This window comes from Oncorhynchus kisutch, linkage group LG8 (genome assembly GCF_002021735.2).
Source record: "Oncorhynchus kisutch isolate 150728-3 linkage group LG8, Okis_V2, whole genome shotgun sequence".
Taxonomy (NCBI): domain Eukaryota; kingdom Metazoa; phylum Chordata; class Actinopteri; order Salmoniformes; family Salmonidae; genus Oncorhynchus; species Oncorhynchus kisutch.
Window position 1 is genome coordinate 61,096,135 of NC_034181.2, and position 25,643 is coordinate 61,121,777.

A 25,643-nucleotide genomic window follows, 5' to 3' on the forward strand; every position below is an offset into this window, starting at 1 on the left:
AAACGTTGGATCCCCATACTCCTCCTGATCAACTTTCTTCAGAATGAGCAGGTCCCGTTTCGACTAATTGTCCAGGATTGGTGGGAGCACGGTCTCAGTGATGTTCTGAGCCGTCTTCACCACCCGCTGGAGTGCCTAGTAGTCGTGAACAGAGCAATTTGTGTACCAAGACCAGTGCTCTGAGCTTGGTGACGAGTTGAGGGAACTATAGTGTTGAATGCTGAACTGTAGTCAATGAACAGAATTATCACGTAGGTTTTCCTCTTGTCCAGATGTGTTACGACCATGTGAATAGTAATGGAAATGGCCTCTTCCGTGGATCTGTTGGAGCGGTAGGCAGATTGTAGTGGGTCCAGTGTGTCTGGCATGCTGGTCTTGATGTGGGCCATGACCAGCCTCTCGAAGCACTTCATGATGACCGGGGTAAGAGCTACGGGCTGATAGTCATTAGGCATGTCACCTTGTTTTTCTTTGGCACTGGGATGATTGTGGTTTCCTTGAAGCAGGTGTGGAATATAGGTGGAATATGTCAGAGAAGATGCCCACCAGCTGGTCAGCACACACTCTGAGGACGCGGTTTTGTGAGTATTCACTCTTTTGACAGTTCTCAAACTCAAGTCAGCCTCGGAGAGCTCGAAATCACCTTGCCGCCTGGAACAGCGAGAGTCTTCCTGGATGGCTCGGTATTGTCTGCTTCAAAGCATGCATAGAATGTGTTAAGCTTGTCGGGAGGGAGGCTTTGGTGGGCACCACACAGCTGGATTTGCCTTTCTAGTATTTGATAGTCGCTAGTCCTTGCCACATGAGTCGTGAGCCTGAGTTGTTGAACATCAATTCAAGTTTGAGTCTGTATTGTCATTTTGGGTCCCTAATGGATATGTTGAGCTCGTACGTGTTTCAACTTGTACACATCGTGCTCCACCGGGTCATCTGGGTTTGTTCTTCTGACATTGAATGCTGCAGAAATTGACTGGCCTGTACAGGGCGCTGACCTCAACCCCATCAAACACCTTTGGGATGAAGTGTATAACCGACTGCTAGCCAGGCCTAATCGCCCAACATCAGTGCCCGACTTCACAAAATGCCCTTGTGGCTGAATGGAAGCAAGTCCTCGCAGCAATGTTCCAACATCTAGTGGAAAGCATTCCCAGAAGAGTGAAGGAATTAGTTTCACACATGCTTGGTTAAAATTCTCCATGACAATAAAGACTGCTTCCGGGTGTGAGGATTCTTTCTGGCTAATGTACAGTTTGCTGAGTGCCGCCTTGGTGTTCGCTTGTGGCGGTATGTACACAGCTGTGATAATAACATGCGTGAATTCTCTGAGCATATAGCGGGGGTGACATTTTAGCATCATAAACTCCAGGTCAGATGAACAGGAGCTTAAGATGTTTTCAACTTCGGTACACCAGCAATTGTTGATGAGGAGGAGTATACCTCTCCCTACTCTTACCAGAAGCCGCCGTTCGATCTATACGGAAAATGGAAAAGCTGTCTGGTTAAATAGCAGAGTCGAGTGTCCATAAACCATCCCACTGGGAACAAACTAGTTGAATCAATGTTGTTTCAACGTAATTTGTCAATGTATTGTGACGTGCATTGTGACACAGACTTTTTTTCAATAACCAGGTTTTCCATCCAATCTTTTAATGTGAGTAAAGTACATGTCGGATAAAACATTTAATGACAGGCCTGATGGAAACAGCACATTTTTCTGTAAACTTTCCAAATGTCGACAAAACAAAATACGCTAGACAGGGTGGAATCTTATTGTGTCTGTAAAATTAATTATGCGACAGATGGCAGTGGAAATGCCTTCATGAGCAACTGGAGAGAAAGTACCAAGACCAGAGTGGGCACATTTGTTACAGCCTATAAGGCAACATTGTTTTTGGCAAACCTATCAGCAGAGTTAAAAATGCGATGGATGGAGGGGGGGGGGGGGGGGTACATGGGGAAATCATTTTTATGTGCGCTACATCAGACACAGCCTGATTTGATTTAGTCCTCTTCTTTAACTCTGATTCTTGGTTGAGATGACGCGAATCCAACATATGAATGATTAATTTGTAGACAAACTGGAATTTGTTGACAACCCAACACAATACATAATCTCTTTAAACAAACGATATGTTGGATTCACCTCTAACTAAAGCAAAAATTAAAGAAGAGGATTAAGCCAGTGGCTCAGACGAAGCATTAGATATCCTTTAAAATGTTGATATTCGTTTGCGTTGTCAACCAAACACAATTCAATATTACTTTTGTAATATAGTAAATAACCTAAAGGTAAGGCTATTTTACAAACTTATGCGACAGTAGTTATTCAACCTTAAAACGAGTAGCACATCCACAGCCACATTTTGAGGTTAGCATACTGTAACTATAACTGTCTTCTTATGTCATCATAGAAAGGGGTCATGTTCAAGACAGCGAGGCTACAGATCTGTAGAGATCTTCACCATTGCTGAAATAATCTGCGCAGAAAACCGAACAGCGTGGATCACTTTGCAACATGTACTTTTAATGTCCTCTCAACTGCGATTCAGGTCATTTGGTCGTGCTGTTAGATGAAGCACAGTGATAACACGTTAAGATGTAGAAATACTAAATATCTGACATTGTATCCCCATTTTAACTTTGTTGTGCTTTTTTAAAAAAGGTTGAAAGCTCAGTGATAACACATTGAGATGACAACTGAACCAACAATCAGACATCATTTATTTCCATTAGAATTTGGTTGTGTTTTTAGATGGTTGCCTTCGGTTATCTTGGTAAGCCCGCGCGGGGAACAAAGGAGTGTAGTATCCCAGATCTGGGAGGCTGAGAGATAAGTGTGTAGCCTACGATTCATGATCCAGAGGTGTTTGTCATCGTAGGAAAATGCAAACATTCTGAGCAAACAAAGAAATAATGAATGCAAAAATAGCCATAAAGCAAAGTCGAGCAGGACTGTGCCATGGTGCTGGTCAGACACTCACCTGTATGTTCACACTGAACACCTGCTGCCAGCAAGTCTGGCTCTCCTAGACTGATGTCATTGAGGCGGGTCCCCAGGCATTCGATTGACAGGGTTTTGAACCACTCCTCTGCTTCTAGCTCTAAGTTTAGACCAATGGGATGCAAAGAGAGACGTCATAAAACAGGAAACTTCAGAGATGATTGTACACTGTGAGAAAACATCTATTGCAATAAGGTAGGTGTGGTGTGGAGCACCTGATTCACAGGTGAACATGCGCGAGGTGTCATCGGTAAAGACGATGGCTACTGCCTGGCGCTTGGTGTCCCTTGGGAGCCTTGTGACATTCTTCACATTGCTGATCTCGGTCACCTGGGCAACAGGAAAGTTCAAGAGATCAGACAAACACGGAGAGAGGTTGAAAGGGTCAGACAAGCTGTCTAAATACTGTATGATGTGCTGCCGGTTGACCGGATTCAGTTTTCCGAGAGAAAGGAGAGGAGAGAAAGAGGGAGTGTTGAAGCTAGGTGTAGTGGTCACCCTATGCTCAGACACTTCAGAGAGACCTGGATTCTGGCTGGGAGTGGGAAGCTGGCTTTGATCTGTGTTACTCTCATCTCCTTCAGCCTCCTCTGTGTGTGTGTGTGTGTGTGTGTGTGTGTGTGTGTGTGTGTGTGTGTGTGTGTGTGTGTGTGTGTGTGTGTGTGTGTGTTGATCCTTTCAGACACGCACGTTTGCTCCCTGCAGCTAAACAGGGGGCTCAGAGAACAGACCCACTGAATGACTGACTTTCTAATGACACACACACACAGTGGGGCAAAAAAGTATTTAGTCAGCCACCAATTGTGCAAGTTCTCCCACTTAAAAAGATGAGAGAGGCCTGTAATTTTCATCATAGGTACACTTCAACTATGACAGACAAAATGAGAAAAGAAATCCACAAAATCACATTGTAGGATTTTTTATGAATTTATTTGCAAATTATGGTGGAAAATAAGTATTTGGTCACCTACAAACAAGCAAGATTTCTGTCTCTCACAGACCTGTAACTTCTTCTTTAAGAGGCTCCTCTGTCCTCCACTCGTTACCTGTATTAATGGCACCTGTTTGAACTTTTTATCAGTATAAAAGACACCTGTCCACAACCTCAAACAGTCACACTCCAAACTGCACTATGGCCAAGACCAAAGAGCTGTCAAAGGACACCAGAAACAAAATTGTAGACCTGCACCAGGCTGGGAAGACTGCATCTGCAATAGGTAAGCAGCTTGGTTTGAAGAAATCAACTGTGGGAGCAATTATTAGGAAATAGAAGACATATAAGACCACTGATAATCTCCCTCGATCTGGGGCTCCACGCAAGATCTCACCCCGTGGGGTCAAAATGATCACAAGAACGGTGAGCAAAAATCCCACAACCACACGGGGGTACCTACTGAATGACCTGCAGAGAGCTGGGACCAAAGTAACAAAGCCTACCATCAGTAACACACTACGCCGCCAGGGACTCAAATCCTGCAGTGCCAGACGTGTCCCCCTGCTTAAGCCAGTACACGTCCAGGCCCGTCTGAAGTTTGCTAGAGAGCATTTGGATGATCCAGAAGAAGATTGGGAGAAAGTCATATGGTCAGATGAAACCAAAATATTACTTTTTGGTAAAAACTCAACTCGTCGTGTTTGGAGAACAAAGAATGCTGAGTTGCATCCAAAAAACACCATACCTACTGTGAAGCATGGGAGTGGAAACATCATGCTTTGGGGCTGTTTTTCTGCAAAGGGACCAGGACGACTGATCCGTGTAAAGGAAAGAATGAATGGGGCCATGTATCGTGAGATTTTGAGTGAAAACCTCCTTCCATCAGCAAGGGCATTGAAGATGAAACGTGGCTGGGTCTTTCAGCATGACAATGATCCTAAACACACCGCCCGGGCAATGAAGGAGTGGCTTCGTAAGAAGCATTTCAAGGTCCTGGAGTGGCCTAGCCAGTCTCCAGATCTCAACCCCATAGAAAATCTTTGGAGGGAGTTGAAAGTCTGTGTTGCCCAGCAACAGCCCTAAAACATCACTGCTCTAGAGGAGATCTGCATGGAGGAATGGGCCAAAATACCAGCAACAGTGTGTGAAAACCTTGTGAAGACTTACAGAAAACCTTTGACCTCTGTCATTGCCAACAAAGGGTATATAACAAAGTATTGAGAAACTTTTGTTATTGACTAAATACAGTGCCTTGCGAAAGTATTCGGCCCCCTTGAACTTTGCGACATTTTGCCACATTTCAGGCTTCAAACATAAAGATATAAAACTGTATTTTTTTTGTGAAGAATCAACAACAAGTGGGACACAATCATGAAGTGGAACGACATTTATTGGATATTTCAAACTTTTTTAACAAATCAAAAACGGAAAAATTGGGCGTGCAATATTATTCAGCCCCCTTAAGTTAATACTTTGTAGCGCCACCTTTTGCTGCGATTACAGCTGTAAGTCGCTTGGGGTATGTCTCTATCAGTTTTGCACATCGAGAGACTGACATTTTTTCCCATTCCTCCTTGCAAAACAGCTCGAGCTCAGTGAGGTTGGATGGAGAGCATTTGTGAACAGCAGTTTTCAGTTCTTTCCACAGATTCTCGATTAGATTCAGGTCTGGACTTTGACTTGGCCATTCTAACACCTGGATATGTTTATTTTTGAACCATTCCATTGTAGATTTTGCTTTATGTTTTGGATCATTGTCTTGTTGGAAGACAAATCTCCGTCCGCGTCTCAGGTCTTTTGCAGACTCCATCAGGTTTTCTTCCAGAATGGTCCTGTATTTGGCTCCATCCATCTTCCCATCAATTTGAACCATCTTCCCTGTCCCTGCTGAAGAAAAGCAGGCCCAAACCATGATGCTGCCACCACCATGTTTGACAGTGGGGATGGTGTGTTCAGGGTGATGAGCTGTCTTGCTTTTACGCCAAACATAACGTTTTGCATTGTTGCCAAAAAGTTCAATTTTGGTTACATCTGACCAGAGCACCTTCTTCCACATGTTTGGTGTGTCTCCCAGGTGGCTTGTGGCAAACTTTAAACAACACCTTTTATGGATATCTTTAAGAAATGGCTTTCTTCTTGCCACTCTTCCATAAAGGCCAGATTTGTGCAATATACGACTGATTGTTGTCCTATGGACAGAGTCTCCCACCTCAGCTGTAGATCTCTGCAGTTCATCCAGAGTGATCATGGGCCTCTTGGCTGCATCTCTGATCAGTCTTCTCCTTGTATGAGCTGAAAGTTTAGAGGGACGGCCAGGTCTTGGTAGATTTGCAGTGGTCTGATACTCCTTCCATTTCAATATTATCGCTTGCACAGTGCTCCTTGGGATGTTTAAAGCTTGGGAAATCTTTTTGTATCCAAATCCGTCTTTAAACTTCTTCACAACAGTATCTCGGACCTGCCTGGTGTGTTCCTTGTTCTTCATGATGCTCTCTGCGCTTTTAACGGACCTCTGAGACTATCACAGTGCAGGTGCATTTATACGGAGACTTGATTACACACAGGTGGATTGTATTTATCATCATTAGTCATTTAGGTCAACATTGGATAATTCAGAGATCCTCACTGAACTTCTGGAGAGAGTTTGCTGCACTGAAAGTAAAGGGGCTGAATAATTTTGCATGCCCAATTTTTCAGTTTTTGATTTGTTAAAAAAGTTTGAAATATCCAATAAATGTCGTTCCACTTCATGATTGTGTCCCACTTGTTGTTGATTCTTCACAAAAAAATACAGTTTTATATCTTTATGTTTGAAGCCTGAAATGTGGCCAAAGGTCGCAAAGTTCAAGGGGGCCGAATACTTTCGCAAGGCACTGTACTTATTTTCCACCATAATTTGCAAATAAATTCATTAAAAATCCTACAATGTGATTTCTGGATTTTTTTCATTTTGTCTGTCATAGTTGAAGTGTACCTATGATGAAAATTACAGGCCTCTCTCATCTTTTTAAGTGGGAGAACTTGCACAATTGGTGGCTGACTAAATACTTTTTTTGCCCCACTGTATATGTGTATCACCCACTCACAGTAATGCCATACACGCCGCACACAGACATCCTCCTTCAAACTGACATTTGCCAATTGAAACGTGACTTATCATGCAGCACTCGTACCTTAGGACAGACTCTGATGTAAGCGGACTTCTCATCAGTGTACTTCTCCAGTCTGCGTGGTCCTTTACTGGACGACTTCTTAAACACCAGCCAGCAGCGACGGTAAATCTCAACACAAAAACAACAGTTAACATACTGCAACCAGCCACCCAACAGCAAGTCAATTTGGACCATATATACACCTCATTCAAGCATAACGATTTACAATCTTTTGCTATCAAGAGCAGGCACACAATGGTTGTCTCTGGTTTACCTGATCAATTAACCAGGAAGCGTTAGAAGAAAATCTAAATAGCATTTAGTGATTAGCAATGAGTGAAAGAGAGACACAGAGAGAATGAGAGAGAACGAGACAGGTAGAAAATGAGAAGGAGCGCTCCGGGTCCTTGTCATCAGTCAAACTCTGTTTATGCAAGACAATTCTATTATACATATGATATTGAGTTAAGAGGCAGACAAAGACACAAACTCTCCTGACGGAATAATGAGAAATCCATCGCAGTAATGCAAACAGGCACAGACACACACACACACACACACACACACACACACACACACACACACACACACACACACACACACACACACACACACACACACACACCAATAAGATAGCTACTGCTTTAGTGGCATTTATCCCCCTTATCTGTTATAAAAGGCAGGGCCTTTATTTGATTGATGTTCCACTGTCCTTCTAAAGCAAACCTCCTGTTGCCAGGGCAACCTCAGGACCTGCCCCGTACAGTACGGAACGGCCAGCCATCCCTAAGCCAATCCCCACATTCCGCTTTCCCTAACCCATTATCACATCCCTGTTGATTTGCTAGGGGCCACAGAGCCAGTGAAATCCCTTAGTGCCCTGACTTAGTATAATGAATACAAAGACCCCGAACTGAGTGACAATGTCTCACTGCTGTAGACAGACATACACCGGTGTCACTGTGACAGAGATAACAAGACCAATTAAATATGCAATTGTATTTATCGAGAGATTAAACAAGAGTGCCATCAACAAAGGCACACCCGTAATGTGAGCGTGCTCAAATGGAGACATGGTGAAAGGAAAAAGCGTTGCTCTGATGTGTCGTTTTTTAAATTGATGACAATGAGTTTGAACCTTGAGGAGAAAGGGAGCCTTCAAAAAGTCGGCCTCGGCTCCTCTATCGCCGTTTGCCTGTCTGATCCTGGCGTCAGCGGGATGAAAACGCTACCTTCAGTGGGATAGCTGATGGCGTGTTGAGAGCAGGTGCTCACCAGTCCATTATGTCTTAACGATATTAAGCTGTTCAATGGAGAGTTACCTCTGTGTATCTGCCATCTAGCTCCTGATTCTCCCCAATGTTATCCCAAACCAATTGGCTCAGTGCTTCATTGGACCTGTGTACGTGTGTGTGTTGGCAATCTTGCAGTCCACTATCGTGCCCCCCTCCGTTCTCCCCCTTCTTCTCCGCCCTCAGCTCCAGTGCTCAGAGCAATCAGGCCTTGCCAGGCAAACTGACTATGAAGCCTGGTAATTAAGCTAGTGGGTGGAGGAGCAGCGACAGAGATGACAAAAGAAAGAGAGTGAGAGTGAAACCGAGGATATGGTAGACAGGGACAGAGGGAGAGAGAGAGAGAGGAGTGGGAGCTGTAAATTCTGCTCCGATACCTTGGTTCATTAAATATGAGGAAGTGATGGACGTCACATCGCTCAGAACTGAATAGTCATGTATTAGCCTACCTTGCCTCAAAAAAGAGAATTTGAAGCAATCCAAAATCTATTTCAGTGTCTCTCTGATCATACTGTGTTCAGCGGCAGGAACAGCCCATCTACACACACACACACACACACACACACACACACACACACTCCATCACCTCTGACGGAGCACAGCAAACCTAAGGTCACAGGTCAGCCACCTTATCCACCTCTGCTGTCACCAATTTCAAGGGTCTTTGTCCCCCAGAAGAGAGGAGCCATGCTCCCTGCCCTGTCGACCCAGGCCTAATGCATTTTAAACAGACTGACCCAGCCACGTCAAAAAGCATAGGTCCTGACAGCACCTCTACAGGGAGAATTACTCTGGCCACCACGGACAGAAAGACAGACAAAGAAAGAGCGAGAGAAAGACCTTTTGTCCCCCCTTTTATCTGTTGAAAGCAAAGGTGCCTGTAACAATGAGATTTGTGGAGATGGTCTCCCATTGTATTCCAAATGTCCCTGCTCCCATGCCATTTCTTAACAGTGAAAAGGAAGTATTTTATAGGTTGCCATTGATATTCCAGGCAGGTAGACATGCTTGCATGGCTCTCTCCCCTGAGGTGGAGCTAATCCCCTGTAAACAGGCCGGGAGGTGTGAGTGAGTGAGTGAGTGAGTGAGTGAGTGAGTGAGTGAGTGAGTGAGTGAGTGAGTGAGAGCGAGAGAACCTTGCATTAGTAGGGCATGAGTAAGGAACTATCGATCTCCCCAGTGGGACCGATAAGAGAATGTGAAAAGTCAAGTCACACACTTACCGAGAGTGGGCTCAGCATTCATAAGGGTTATCAATGATCTATATCGCAGCCATTACACCCCTTTAAGAACCCTTTCAGAGAGTGATATCTGAGCTCTTCTTTAGACACACTGACAGGAACACAACAATCCACATACAGCATAGTGTGTAAATACATTACCCACATCCCCACACACGTGAACTACATCCTGCACCACTAATGCATCTTCCCTGTACAGTCGTTCTGCTAATCCACTCAGATTGCCCTCCTCAGTCTAATTGGCTCCACCCTGGTTCTCCTCCTCATCTCTGGCTCCCGACTGCCCCAGAAGGGGCCAGAGGCAGTTAGCCTACATTAATCCCCCCTAGCTCCCAGGAGATCCTGCCTGTCACAGCAGCCCAATTGGGACGAGCCCCACCCCGGCCTGATCCCAGGATTAACCGGCTAATAACGGTAACAGGTTGACACCAGGCTGATGTCCAGCTTATTATACCACACACACACACACACACACACACACACACACACACACACACACACACACACACACACACACACACACACACACACACACACACACACACACACACACACACACACACACACAGTGTGGTTCAGAATATGAGAAATGTGCAGGTCTGAATAGAAAATGAATGGGAATGATTGGCACCATCTTATTCAAAACGAATTCACCTAAATTCACTTAGAAATCTGAATGGGAAACATAAATCAGCATCCAAACGTTCTAAGCTGATCCCATTGGAAGCTCACCATGACTGGCTCCTCGGGGGGGGCTGGATCAGGTAGAGAAATAAGAACGGGGGATGAAAAAGGAGAGAGACGGGAATAGAGGAGAGAGATAGACGAGAGAGATAGATCTGTCACTGCAGCTGTGGGAACGGGCTCAGAGAGGAAAAGGGGGATTGTGAGGTGAAGGGAGTCTGCTTGATTCTCAAAGTGAGCCATTTGATTTCTGATGCTTATTATTTTCAACATCATTCTCCCTCCCATCAAAACAGTAGTTTGACCTAACGCCATTAGGATTGCCTGAACTTGAGAAAACAACGTTCTGAGGTTTCGCTTGCAATTTTCCCCAACCGCTGCCAGATACAAGTGGTGAGGAAACAAAACCACAGATCCGTCGTGTGTCAGTGTAATATCTAGCTAGAGGCAATCTACACATCATACAGTCGGCTCTGTTTATACAGTGGAAAGTCACAGGATCATACTGACATTCCTAGACTAGACACACGGTGGTAGGTCAAAACCAGGAGAGATCAGGACAAAGATACCGAGCTGTTATTCCACAAGGTTCTGCCCAGTCTGAGTGAGTCGGAGTCAGTCAATCAGTTCAAATCTCTCTCTCTTCAGGTGGGATTAAACATCTAACACGTCCTCGCTGACATTGTGTTTTACCTAAACCAGATCTCCTCAGACCTTCTCCATCCTCCCTGATCAACCTTGGCTCGTCTGTTGATTCACCAGTAAAGTGTCTTATGATGTTCCTCCCGGCCTGCTTATAAAACAGGACACAGTCAAGTGGGATGGCTGCGAAGCAATTAGGGCCGTTCCTCTACCGAGCCTAGAAGAGGCGAGGAGAAGCCAGCTAGTACAGCGCCAACGGAAGCAGAATGCTAAACAGCCTGTTATTAGTCTGATTGGACTGCTGCAATTTAACTGACACACAGCAGGAGGGAGAGGCTGAAAGGGAAAGGTAGAGTGAGGAGATGAGGGAGAAAGAGAGAGAGTTAATTAGCCTGCCCAGATGACTGGGGAAGTCAAGGGTCTTCTGGGGAGAGTGAAAGTGAGAGCTGGAGGGGAGGAGGAAGAGCGGATAGGGGGGAAGGAGAGAGGAGGGGGAGGACAGAGCAAAAAAGAGCAGTGGTCTGGAACAGCTCTTATAGGCTATGGAGGAGAGACCGAGATGGCGAGGCCAGCTGTCCAGCCTTACTAGGCCAGCGTGGCAGTAGACTGGCAGGGTTTTGGCAGGAGAGGAAGGTGACTGTCTGGGTACACATTTGACAGGGAAAAAAGATGTGTTTGAGTGCTTGTTCTGGTCTATGCAGACAGAGTGTGCTAAGTATGTGATAAAAGAAGTGGACAGAGGAACTATTATAAATGTTGTGTTTATACACAGTGTCTACAGTATGTGTGAATTCGTGCACATGGTAGCTTTTTTAGGGGGTGGTAGCTTTTTTAGGGGGTGTGTATATATTTGCATAGCTTGAATCTGTGTAGGCATGTGGTATGCTTATATGCGTTTTGGTATGCACATACACTACCGTTCACAAGTTGGGGTCACTTAGAAATGTCCTTGTTTTTGAAAGAAAAAATTTGGTTTTGTCCATTAAAATAACATCAAATTGATCATAAATACAGTACAAACATTGTTAATGTTGTAAATGACTATTGTAGCTGGAAACGGCAGATTCTTTAAGGAATATCTACATAGGTGTACAGAGGCCCATTATCAGCAACCATCACTCCTGTGTTCCAATGTCACATTGTGTTAGCTAATCCAAGTTTATCATTTAAAAAAGGTTAATTGATCATTAGAAAACCCTGTTGCAATTATGTTACCACAGCTGAAAACTATTGTTCTGATTAAAGAAGCAATAAAAATGGACTTCTTTAGACTAGTTGAGTATCTGGAGCATCAGCATTTGTGGGTTAGATTACAGGCTCAAAATGGCCAGAAACAAAGACTTTCTTCTGAAACTCGTCAGTCTATTCTTGTTCTGAGAAATTAAGGCTATTCTATGCGAGAAATTGCCAAGAAACTGAAGATCTGGTACAACACTGTGTACTTCTCCCTTCACAGAACAGCACAAACTGGCCTCTAACCAGAATACAAAGAGGAGTGGGAGGCCCCGGTGCACAACTGAGCAAGAGAACAAGTACATTAGAGTGTCTAGTTTGAGAAACAGACACCTCACAAGTCCTCAACTGGCAGCTTCATTAAATAGTACCCACAAAGCACCAGTCTCAACGTCAACAGTGAAGAGGCGACTCCGGGATGCTGGCCTAGGCTGCAGCAGACAGCTATCAGACAGCTTCTGGGTGCTATACTATCACACCCAGGTCCAGCGCTCCTCTGGGACCATCAGCTGTCAATCACAGCCCTTTACCATGCCCTTCTCTCACTGACACACAGAAGAACATTCAGCAAACACAGAGGAATGTTATCCCCAAAAACCACAGGGCTTTATAAAATTTTAACTCCAACTACAATATCAGGGAATTGTTTCAGAGATGAAAGCCAGACCACCAACTGGACCATAGTCTTTAGAAGTCTTTAAAATCAGGCTAGCTGTGGTGTCAGAGAGACATGGCCAGTTGGGCGGCTGTCCATTGAAGCTAGCGTTAAAACTTCTAACAGAACACAGGCTTGGTTTCAACTGCTAATGCGGACTCACACATTTACATAGCAGAACTGGAGGATAAGCAGGAACACGGCTGTAAATAGCATTTGTGCCACATATGCGGGAGTTTATGGCATTGTGTTGTTAATCCGCACAAATTCATAATACAGAACACCTGGGGGGAATATCGACTTAAACAATGACAGAGTGAAGGCCTCTGATTTCACTTTGTGTGCTCACTGCAAGGAGATGCAGCGAGGAGGAGGAGAAAACAGAGGGAGATGATGAATGGCTAAAAAGAAAGAAAATAAGAGAAATAAGAGGCAGAAATGAAGGAGGAGAAAATAAGGCGTGAAAAATCATGCCGTGACAAGATTCCAGAGAGAGACAGCGAGAGAGAGACAGCGAGAGAGAGAGACAGCGAGAGAGAGACAGCGAGAGAGAGAGACAGCGAGAGAGAGACAGCGAGAGAGAGACAGCGAGAGAGAGAGACAGCGAGAGAGAGAGACAGCGAGAGAGAGAGACAGCAAGAGAGAGACAGCGGGAGAGAGAGACAGCGAGAGAGAGAGACAGCGAGAGAGAGAGAGACAGCGAAAGAGAGACAGACAGAAAGAACTGGGCCCTGACAGTAAATCTCAGTAAGACAAAAATAATGGTGTTCCAAAAAAGGAACACAAATACAAATTTCCGGACCACAGATACAAATTCCATCTAGACACCGTTGCCCTAGAGCACACAAAAAAACTATTCGCACCTCGGCCTAAACATCAGCGCCACAGGTAACTTCCACAAAGCTGTGAACGAGCTGAGAGACAAGGCAAGAAGGGCTTTCTATTCCATCAAAGGAACATAAAATTCTACATACCAATTAGGATCTGGTTAAAAATACTTGAATCAGTTATAGAACCCATTGCCCTTTATGGTTGTGAGGTCTGGGGTCCGCTCATCAAGCAAGAATTGACAAAATGGGACAAACAGCAAATTGAGACCGCATGCAAAAATATCCGATACCCGCTAACTATCGAAATCCAGAAAAATAGCCATTAAATTCTACAACCAGGAAGTGATTCCCAAACCTTCCATAACAAAGCCATCACCTACAGAGAAATTAACCTGAAGAAGATTCCCCTAAGCAAGCTGGTCCTGGGGCTCCGTTGACAAACACAAACAGACCCCACAGAGCCCCAGGACAGCAACACAATTAGACCCAACCAAATCATGAGAAAACAAAAAGATAATTACTCGACACATTGGAAAGAATTAACAATAAAAAAACAGAGCAAACTAGAATGCTATTTGGCCCTAAACAGAGAGTACACAGCGGAAGAATACCTTACCACTGTGACTGACCCAAACTGAAGGAAAGCTTTGACTATGTACAGACTCAGTGAGCATAGCCTTGCTATTGAGAAAGGCCGCCATAGCCTGTCTTCTCTTGAGAGCCAGGTCTGCCTATGTGCCCACTGCCCACAAAAAATGAGGTGGAAACTGAGCTGATATTAGAGACGCATATTTTCCTTGGATTACACAGATCCACAAAGAATTCGAAAACTCAATTTTGATAAACTCCAATATCTACTGGGTGCAATCACAGCAACAAGATTTATGACCTGTTGCCACAAGAAAATGGCATCCAGTGAAGAACAAACACCATTGTAAATACAATCCGTACAGTATGTACAGTGGCTTGCGAAAGTATTCACCCCGCTTGGCATTTTATTGCCTTACAACCTGGAATAAAAAATACTTTTGGCGTGGTTTTGTATGATTTGAGTTACACAACATGGCTACCATTTTGAAGATGCAAAATATTTTATTGTGAAACGAACAAAAAAATAGGACAAAAAACGGAAAACTTGAGCATAACTATTCACCCCCCCCCCAAAAGTCAATACTTTGTAGAGTCTCCTTCTGCAGCAATTACAGCTGCAAGTCTCTTGGGGTATGTCTCTATAAGATTGGCACATCTAGCCACTGGGATTTTGCACATTCTTCAAGGCAAAACTGCTCCAGCTCCTTCAAGTTGGATGGGTTCTGCTAGTGTACAGCAATCTTTTAGTCATACCATAGATTCTCAATTGGATTGAGGTGTGGGCTTTGACTAGGCTATTCCAAGACATTTAAATGTTTCCCCTTAAACCACTGGAGTGTTGCTTTAGCAGTATGCTTCGGGTTATTGTCCTGCTGGATGGTGAACCTCCGTCCAGAGTCTCAAATCTCTTAAAGACTGAAACAGGTTTCCCTCAAGAATTTCCCTGTATTTAGCACCCTCCATCATTCCTTCAATTCTGACCAGTTTCCCAGTCCCTGCCGATGAAAAACATCCCCACAGCATGATGCTGCCACCACCATGCTTCACTGCAGAGATGGTGTTCTCGGGGTGATGAGAGGTGTTGGGTTTGCGCCAGACATAGCATTTGCCTTGATGGCCAAAAAGCTACATTTTAGTCTCATCTGACCAGAGTACCTTCTTCCATATGTTTGGGGAGTCTCCCACATGCCATTTGGCGAACACCAAACGTGTTTGCTTATGTTTTTCTTTAAGCAATAGCTTTTTCTGGCCACTCTTCCGTAAAACCCAGCTCTGTGGAGTATACGGCTTAAAGTGGTCCTATGGACAGAGACTCCAATCTCCGCTGAGGAGCTTTGCAGCTCCTTCAAGGTTATCTTCGGTCTCTTTGTTGCCTCTGATTAATGCCCTCCTTGCCTGGTCCATGAGTTTTGGTGGGCGGCCCTGTCTTGGCAGGTTTGTTGTGGTGCCATATTATTTCCATTTTTTAAATAAATTGATTTAATGGTGCTCCGTGGGATGTTCAAAGTTTCTGATCTTTTTTTATAACCCAACCCTGAACTGTACTTCTCCACAACTTTGTCCCTGACCTGTTTGGAGAGCTCCTTGGTCTTCGTGGTGCTTGCTTGGTGGTGCCCCTTGCTTAGTGGTGTTGCAGACTCTGGGGCCTTTCAGAACCGGTTTATATATACTGATATCATGTGACAGATCATGTGACACTTAAATAAAGTCCACCTGTGTGCAATCTAACTAATTCTGTGACTTCTGAAGGTAATTGGTTGCACCAGATCTTATTTAGGGGCTTCATAGCAAAGGGGGTGAATACATATGTACGCACCACTTTTATGTTGGTTTATTTTTTTTCATTTCACTTCACCAATTTTGACTATTTTGTATGTCCATTACATGGAATCCAAATAAAAATTAAATGTAAATTACAGGTTGTAATGCAACAAAATAGGAAAAACACCAAGGGGGATGAGTACTTTTGCAAGGCACAGTATGTTTATTTACTTTCCGTTTTGTACTTTAACTATTTGCAGACCGTTACAACACTGTACATAGACATAATATGACATTTGAAATGTCTTCATTATTTTGGAACATCTGTGTAATGTTTACTGTTAATTTTTATTGTTTATTTCACTTTTGTTTATTATCTACTTCACTTGCTTTGGCAATGTTAACATATGTTTCCCATTGAATTGAGAGAGAGAGACAGTGAGAGACAGACAGTAAGAGACAGACAGAGAGAGAGTCAGACAGAGAGAGACCGACAGATAGTGAGAGACAGAGAGAGAGAGACAGAGAGAGAGAGAGAGAGACAGAGAGAGACTGACAGATAGTGAGAGACAGAGAGAGAGAGACAGACAGAGAGAGAGTCAGACAGAGAGAGACCGACAGATAGTGAGAGACAGAGAGAGAGAGACAGAGAGAGACTGACAGAGAGAGAGACCGACAGAGAGAGAGACCGACAGAGAGAGACCGACAGAGAGAGACCGATAGAGAGAGCGAGACAGAGAGAGACCGACAGAGACAGACAGACAGACAGACAGACAGAGAAAGTGAACAGAGAGAGAGAACATGAGAGAGGAGGGTGTAAACCAAACTCAGGTAATCCACTGCTTGGCTTCCCCGGGGAGCTATGCGTCACCACGCTACCACGGTAACCCCAATCCTGCTGAGTGCACACTTCCTAGTGACTCCACCACAGAGGCACGAAGGAGACAGAAATGGAGTAGAGGAGGACATAGAGAGAGACAAACCTAAACTACTGTGGTGGTGTTCTCCTCGGGTCAGAAACCCAAGACCCTGCCTCCTGTAATAATTACAGCCAGAGAAGAGAAGAGACGTGACACAGAGATAGAAAGCGCTGCAGGAAGGTATGAGGTTGGGTGGAAGAGGTGGTAGGACAGTAGGTATGGTTAGGGGATAGAAGAGAGGGGTTAGCCTGATGGTCTCTTCGGGAATATCCAACAAGGCTCCAAGTTTATAAATCAACATGTATGTACACCACAATAAGAGATACTGAGCCAAAACCAGCTGAGAGAGAAACCAGTGTGTGTGTGTGTGTGTGTGTAGTCCACTGTCTCCTCTGGGTAGGTAGAGAGATACAGACATGGGTAATCTCTCCTTAGAGCTACAGTGTCTGTAACTGAGTCTGTGCATTACAGAGGACTGCCACACCACACTGACACTAAGCCTGTATCTTTACCCCTGAGCACAGAAACACGACCGCAGGATTAAACCACTGATGCACAAACTACTTGCCTAATACTATTTTTGGTTCCAAGTGAACCGTTTCGCCACTAAAAGGTTCTACCTGGACCCATAAATGGTTCTATGGGGAAAACGAAGAAAACCATGAGAAGATCACACAGAGAACAGCCCTGCCATACAAATCTAACCCTTCTTTTGCCAGGCTGTGTTCTCACCAGACAGTATACCTTCCTCGTCTGATAAAGGCGTTTTAAAGGCGTTTTCTCACGGAACTGATAACTGATAACTGATAACGCCTGGACTTGACCTCAGTGTGAGGACACACCTCAGTCTGGACTTGACCTCAGTGTGAGGACACACCTCACGCCTGGACTTGACCTCAGTGTGAGGACACACCTCACGCCTGGACTTGACCTCAGTGTGAGGACACACCTCAGTCTGGACTTGACCTCAGTGTGAGGACACACCTCACGCCTGGACTTGACCTCAGTGTGAGGACACACTTCAGTCTGGACTTGACCTCAGTGTGAGGACACACCTCAGTCTGGACTTGACCTCAGTGTGAGGACACACCTCACGCCTGGACTTGACCTCAGTGTGAGGACACACCTCAGTCTGGACTTGACCTCAGTGGGAGGACACACCTCACGCCTGGACTTGACCTCAGTGTGAGGACATACCTCACGTCTGGACTTGACCTCAGTGTGAGGACACACCTCAGTCTGGACTTGACCTCAGTGTGAGGACACACCTCAGTCTGGACTTGACCTCAGTGGGAGGACACACCTCACGCCTGGACTTGACCTCAGTGTGAGGACACACCTCAGTCTGGCTTCACGCCAACACAGACAAAACAATACTTTGAAATGAGGGAAACCAAAACGAGCCGTTTAAAGGAGAATTTTCTCTGAATAAATATCTGAATGAAAATCCTCTACAGTTTCGAGGAGAATCAATACAACTAAAGCAGATAAATTGTGCTCCGTAGTCGTTATGATGACTAGAAATACGGGAGGCTAAAATGTCAAATGTAAATCAGGCAGTCTGTGCCATACTGACTAATATTCATAAGTGTATAATTAAAATATTTCATTTGTGTTCATTGACATAATTCATCTGACTCATCCCCAAAAGACTAATTCCAACAACCAGATGTACGTCATTCAGCACTGACTCATATGCATTACCATACTGATATGTATACTTCATGTTCATATTCATGACTTGAAGCAGAGGTGAAGAGAAAATCAATGAATACATCAACCAACAAACTGTCACTACACTGCGGAGCACAAAACAGGCCGTTATCGTCCATTACTTCCTTTTCTCTTTTCTCTTTCATGGGATACAGACACTTAAAAGACATGCAGAAGCACACACACACACACACACACACACACACACACACACACACACACACACACACACACACATACACACCCCTCGCTAAGAACGGAGACTCCCAAAAGACCCCCAGTTCAGTTTGGGGCTCCACTCACCCCCAGTTTCCTGCTGCGCATGCGGACGTATCCCTGCTTGACGATGTCGTTGAAGTTGGAGGCCATCTCTGTGGGAGCTGGGACCTGCTGGGGCCTACGGAGGCTAGCATCCAGTCCTTCAGTCCTGCAGTCCAGCGCTGCACCTAACCCCCCTCCTCCCCTTCTCCCCCCTCTTAAGTCCTGGGGTTACCTTCTCCCTCCTCTATATCAGCCAAGTCTTCCTTTTCAGATCCTGTTGCCCTCAGACTGCCCTCACTCCTCTAATGCAGCTCGTTGCCCCCTCGTCCCTTCCTTGCAGTCCCTAAAGAAAGAGAGAAGGAGAGAAAGAGAGGAGAAGAAACAGGGGATCTATTATTCATTAAAGTGGCAGGAGAGAATGGTAGTGGCTTGCAGACACACGGAACATTATCCTCCATTATTCATTGCTTTGGCAGACACCATTATTGAGGGCAAGTAGGTAGCATGGCTTCTGTGACACATCATTATGTATAGTGTACAGCACCGCCTCTGTCTCGGAGCTACTGGAACTACCGCTAGAACGGACTTGGAAACAGAGCGTCTTCTGGAGACCATCCTTCCCAGTCAAGCAGGAAGAAAACAGAGTAATGAGGAGAAACTCATTTTAAGTTCAGCCAGACAGCTGTAAACCAAACGCAGACTTTATGACTTCATCGTTGTTTCTAATGTTTTTCTGAAAAATCCTAAAGCTACTTCAATAACAACTGAAATCAAAAGAATGTTGGAGACACATCATGGAGACTTCTTGCGTAAATGAGCCAGATCTGTTTGACCCAGTATTGAGGATAGCCATATGTTATGCAGAGCTCTACAGTGAGGGGATGAGGTGAGGACGGTAGTTCTGATGGTATCATTGCCCCCATACTCAGACATTCAAAGTGCACACATGCACACGCACACACAGATGAAATTTAAGCATGCACACAAGGACACACACAGACACAGAGACAGACACCCACACACAACACACACTCCCTTGGGGGCATTGCAGAGTGAGACAGACAGGCAGGCAGGCAGAGTGTTTCCTGTGACCACATGATGCCATCGTCAGTGTTCTGCTCTAATGGTGCGCGGGTAAGCTGTTTGTTCACCCGCACCCACCCGCAATTGCTAATATGTGAGAGGTTATAGACCTACAGTCAGTGTCCAGACTTCAGTTTCCATTTAACCCATCTGAACAGTGGGCTACGGTTCCCTTGATGTGCCATCGGCCTATTTGAAGTCCCTGTCTTGTGACTGTCAAATTTGTATAGCACCTCACAATCATCACACATAACGTAGGATAACTGCTATCATCCTCTTTTAACACTCCATCGAATCTTTCCCAAACATACCTTTTCTGGCCCTCCCTTCTCTTCATTTTCAACTGTCCCTTTCGCAGCTTTTCTCTACTGAATTAAATCTCGGACATTGTCCTTTTTGTCTCTGTGGATCGACTTGAGCTTCTTCTGCCGTTTCCCAAATACATTTGGAGATTGGCGTGTAGGCTATTTGGCGCTTGTACAGTTAGATCCTGTGGCTTAAGCACTAATGCCAGACAGCCTAACATAATGAAAGAAAAACCTCAATGTGACCTATAGATATAAACTGAACAATAATTGAATGGATTTTTGAAGGTATTTGTTTTCTTTATTCAACCCACCCTTCATCCACACAATATTTAACCATCCTGAACCCGCCCGCCCTGAGGATATAACCGCGGGGACTGCGGGTTATAAGTTAACCCACGCATCACTACTCTGCTCGCTGGGGCAGAACTCAGTGGGGTTCATCTTCTCCCTGAGGAACTGGCGCTAAATCTCCCCGACTACGGTGGAACAGAGACATCCAACTTTAACAAGGACCTCATTAACCAGGACAGAGCCAGGCTAATCGCTCACAGCACTGTTGGTTTGGAGAGGTGGCTCACACACACTGGGGAGGGGGCTAACACACACACACACACACACACAAGACATAGAGCTAAACATCTGCAGACTGGCTCCACTGTGACCCTCTGGGACTGCTGGTGTCACCATGGCGGGTAACCTAGCTTGCCAGGGCTATAACAACATTCTAAGAAAGTGGTAACTGGCAAAGGCCCATCGCTGGGAACAAGAAAATATGTCGACTGAGGAGAGGATCCTTATGTGGATGGGATTGGCTTAATGTTAGCATAGTGGGAGTGCTTGAGACACACTTGATGTGCCATTATATCTTGGAGCACAATTGGAAAGCGATTAAATCCCATGAAAGCTATTCAGATGAGACAAATGTGCACCCCGGTGAGATAAAAATCACTCTCAGGGCCATGCTTAGTTAAGCAGAGCTTCAATAGTGTACGTATGGAGGGGATTGAAGAGTCCGTGGGGGATAGCACAACTCTACACATTACACATACAGTATGACAGATGTAGTCACCTATTACAAACAACCTCCATGGTCAGCAGTGAATAACCTGGAGAACAGGGATTGTTGTTTGCAGCCAGAGGTGGGCTGGTGTGTGAGGAAGAGCAATAGAGTGCAAGAGTGCCCACAATGGAGGATCAGCTTGTCAAAACCCAACGTAAAAATTTCCATCGATGCCATTGATTCTGATCCTGCACCGATTGATTCTGTGCTAGCCTCTACAGCGAAACGCCAGGGCTCCGTTCCAGACTCCCTCCTCTACGCTCTCTCCACCTCCCCATAACCATGGAGATGTGCTGATTTACCTCTTTTTTTGTGTGTGTGTTCACGATCGATACACATCAGCAGCTCCCCCCCCCCCCCCCCCCCCCCCCCCGAGACGGATAGTAAACGGCCCACGGGTGATGTATCACTGAGCAACACATTAGCATTAACATGTGGGGAGAACACATTGTCCCTACAGAAACAAAGCCTTATCACGCCATGTGTCATCTTTCGAAAAACAGGACACCATTCCATTGTACTCTGCTTGTTGTACACAACGGAGTATAGGCACTAGGACAGCACAGAGCTGGGAGTGGGATTTTAGAAACAGACAGACAGTATAGTCATTCGCTACTTTATAAATGTGTGCTTAGGACGGAGGGAACACAGGAGTGCCTGTCGGGACCCAGGTGCCGGGGATGGTAATAGGCGGATAATGAATTCAGAGATTAGCGAATCCCACTTCGCTCCTCTCCCAGCGAACGAGGAACAAACAGCTTGTTAAAGAAGGACGTGAGGTGAGACGGCGGGGGTAGCAGTGTTGAAATGAAGGCGAGGCAGGAACACCTGTTCTGCCTGTAAGTGTAGGTTGAGACAAAAGGCTGCAGACAGGCCTGTCTCTGGGAACAGAGCCACTTGATAACAGGCTGCTTTGAGGAGGGCCTTTCGGGGGTTGTCTGTTCTCTACTTTTTTAGAGGATAAGTTATATCACACAGCTGGCTGCTAAACCTCTTCTTAAAGCCCATCAGCTCCTCTCAGCCACACATTTAGGGAGGAAGCTGGAGTTGCACTGCATACAAATGACTATGAAGCACAATGTGCCAGGAGCACAAATTAAGAAGGAGAATGATACTATGGAAAATAAGCAAAATTCAGAGGGTTAAAAAAACAACACTTTTCAGTACATCCACTGTAACCATGGGAACCTAAATGTGTTTTCCCAAAAGGCCTGTCTGCGCTATGGGAGAAGAGAGGAGACAATGTAAAGCTCCCTGACAGAGAGAGCAGAGATATGCCATGCTCGGAATAACAATAGGGAATCGTGTCTGTGAGCTTGATCTCATATCTCATTCACAATCATTGAGTCATTTAAAAAGGGGCTAATCATATCAGAAGTCAGTTGCCAACTGAATACTGGTACACATCAGTCATGCACAACCTGCTGTGACTCATCTGTGAATGTTATTTTACTAGATTATTTTTTTCCCCATAATGTAATCTTTGAAAAAAACCGAGATGAGGCTAATCAATGTTCACATAATTGTTTTCGCCACTGAGCAAAATTCAGGTCTGATGAGCGCAGAGTGTGCAACTTCTGGCGCGTTTACTGTGAACACTGCGTTTGTTCCCACTTTAAGTTCCAGTTATACCAGTGGCCAAGTACGCTACCGTCGCTATTTGATCCTAATGTAGGAGGTGACTGAAAATGTTCTGTTGTTTGATGCAAGAAACCACTTCACAAAATAAATATCATTATTTTCCCCCACCATTATAATAGAGAATCAGACAAATTATGCTACCCTCTGCCTATTGGCTACTTAGCTTATCAAAGCCTGTCTCAAAATACAACACTGCCCCTTTAAGACATAAAAAAAAGCTCTTTACCTAGCAAAGAATATGAACGAATGTGCACAGGTGGCTACATGCAGCTCTCGCTTTGATCTCAAAACAAGCGCATCTACTCGCAACCCCTCACGCTGTAAACACAGTCCAGCTCAGTATGGGCCGGAGTCATGCCTGTAAATGCAATAGAATCCTACAATGTGCTCTGCCTAACAGAAAATCTCTTGCATACTTTGTTTTGCTTCAAGTTGTTGCATTGACAGTAGCTAATATTGCATTGATTCAAGTACAATTCACATAGTAGAGGGAAACGTTGATAGTGTTAACTAAAGGGGAAAACTAGAACGTTTGTGGAGTTCAATCTCATGCTTCTCTGTGCGGGCTGAAATTTATTCTGCAAGGCAGTCCCGGGGGAGCTGCGCGCCCATGTGCAGCTTTAAGGGAACATTGAGGCCTACTCTACTCTATGGATGTCTTGAAATGCACTTTCCTCTCTTAGCTTCTCGCCTGATGACTGGCCCTACCTGCTCCCTCTCTCCTCTCTGCGTTGCATTGTCGATGTCAGAGTTCGATACTGATTCCACTCGACACCTGTTGCTGGAAGATGGATTGAAACACACACACAGAGCCAGCAGCTACATGGACCTCCTGACCTGTTGAGATGATGGAGGGAGGGGTGGTAGCTAGAGGCAGGGATGTGTGTTAAACCACAGATTATCCATAATATATATATATATACTAGATACTCAGGTGGCTGCTCTAACAATGAAAATAAATGTCTTCAAAAATGCAAGGCAGTCGGGAGGAGGCAGGTGGGACCATTCCAGCCAATGAGACGGCAGTGAACAACAGGCTCAACTTCGATATAAAGTGTTTTTTTCTCAAAGTTGTCACGTGTCCTACTTCGTACACTCGTAAAAACCTAAGCATTACAATACTTCCATTCGATCAAATAAGCCACATGTAGCAAATAAGCTATTAATTTTTTTGTTAACCAAATTCAACTCTCGTTGTCACGCCCTGACCTTAGTTATCTTTTTATCTTTATTATTTGGTTAGGTCAGGGTGTGACAAGGGTGGTTTGTTTAGTTTTTGTATGTCTAGGGGTTTTTCTAGTCTAGGTGTTTATATGTCTATGGTTGCCTAGATTGGTTCTCAATCAGAGGCAGCTGTTTATCGTTGTCTCTGATTCAGAACCATATTTAGGTAGACATATTCCTAGGTTATTTTGTGGGTTGTTATTCTATGTTTAGTTGCCTGTCTGCACTAGTCATATTAGCGTCACGGTTAGTTTTGTATAGTTTGTTCAGTGTTCTATCTTTCATTAAAGAGTTATGTATTCATTTCACGCTGCACCTTGGTCTCCTCCTTATGACGACTGTGACACTTGTTGACCTCCATACAAATACTCCTCGCTAGGTGAGCGGGAATAAAACGAAGAAAAAAACACCAACCACTGGGAGAAGACAGATTTTGGGCCCAGTTACTCCTCTCGCTTCGCCTCTTCCTCTCTGGTTAAACACATATCAGTGCTCCTATCACCATACAATGAGCCTATCAGCACACAGTACTGAACCAATCACAGCCAACCGTTTAAAACAGGTCACACACTGGTAGAATATTATACAAACCGCTCACTGGAGTCTACAGTAAAGTAATAGATATTGCACATATCAGACATCTATATTCAGAAGTCTTAGGCAGGGCAGAGAACACAGGAGAGCTGATTAGCTGGAAGGAGGAGGAGAGAATGCAGAAAGTTTGTTTACTGGAGGCTAAATGTGTCTAGGCAAAGAGGCCTGTGTCAGTTTGAGTCTTATGAGGGAGGGCATGTTTATTGTGATACTGCCTGAGATAGCTTGAGGCTAAGAGGCAGATTGTGTTAGAGAGCCTTGGTTAACCGGAGTCGAGAGGAATAGAAGGAGTTAGTAGCAGGACACAGAATGTAAGCGAATGTGGAAAGGGGAGGGACTACACTATCATCACGACATTGGTTGTAGTTACAAACAGACGCCTCAGCATCTGTACTCTAACAAACAGACCTTCTGTGTGTGTGTGTGCCTCCGTGCGTGCATGCGTCTGTATATATGAGTTAACAGATGAGCTCTGCAGAGCAGCACAGCAGCTCTCCCTGCAATGTGTACCAGTTGTCTGGTGAATCCAATCCCCGTGTCCTCTCTCTCAGCTGTGCCCATCACAGCCTAATCAAATCCCCAGAGCACCAGGTGTGCCCAGGGCAGGTTAATCTAATGCCAGGTGTGCCCATCTCAGCTGAATTAGATCATGCTACATTAGGCGCAAGACAGATCCAGATATGTCATCTTCTCTCTGGGAGCGACACGGAGGGAGGGAGACGGGGACGGAGGGAGGGAGACAGGGAGGGAGGAAACGAGAACAAAAAAAGAGAGTGAGACAGAAAAAGTGGTTGATTGTGTCAGGTCAATTTCATGAGCCACT

At 45.0% G+C, this 25,643-nt stretch overlaps 1 protein-coding gene across 1 annotated transcript in view; it reads right to left on the bottom strand.

Moving 5' to 3' along the window:
• The window catches only part of LOC109895283 (docking protein 4), a 48,833-nt gene that overhangs the window by 5,619 nt on the left and 17,571 nt on the right, over window positions 1-25,643 (bottom strand). Inside the window, exons 2-5 of the mRNA XM_031830766.1 lie at window positions 18,953-19,253; window positions 7,109-7,216; window positions 3,217-3,331; window positions 2,982-3,101 (exon numbers count right to left, since the gene is read on the bottom strand). Coding sequence (XP_031686626.1) covers window positions 2,982-3,101; window positions 3,217-3,331; window positions 7,109-7,216; window positions 18,953-19,018 — 409 coding nt within the window. The 5' untranslated portion in view covers window positions 19,019-19,253. The remainder of the gene's footprint in view (window positions 1-2,981; window positions 3,102-3,216; window positions 3,332-7,108; window positions 7,217-18,952; window positions 19,254-25,643) is intronic.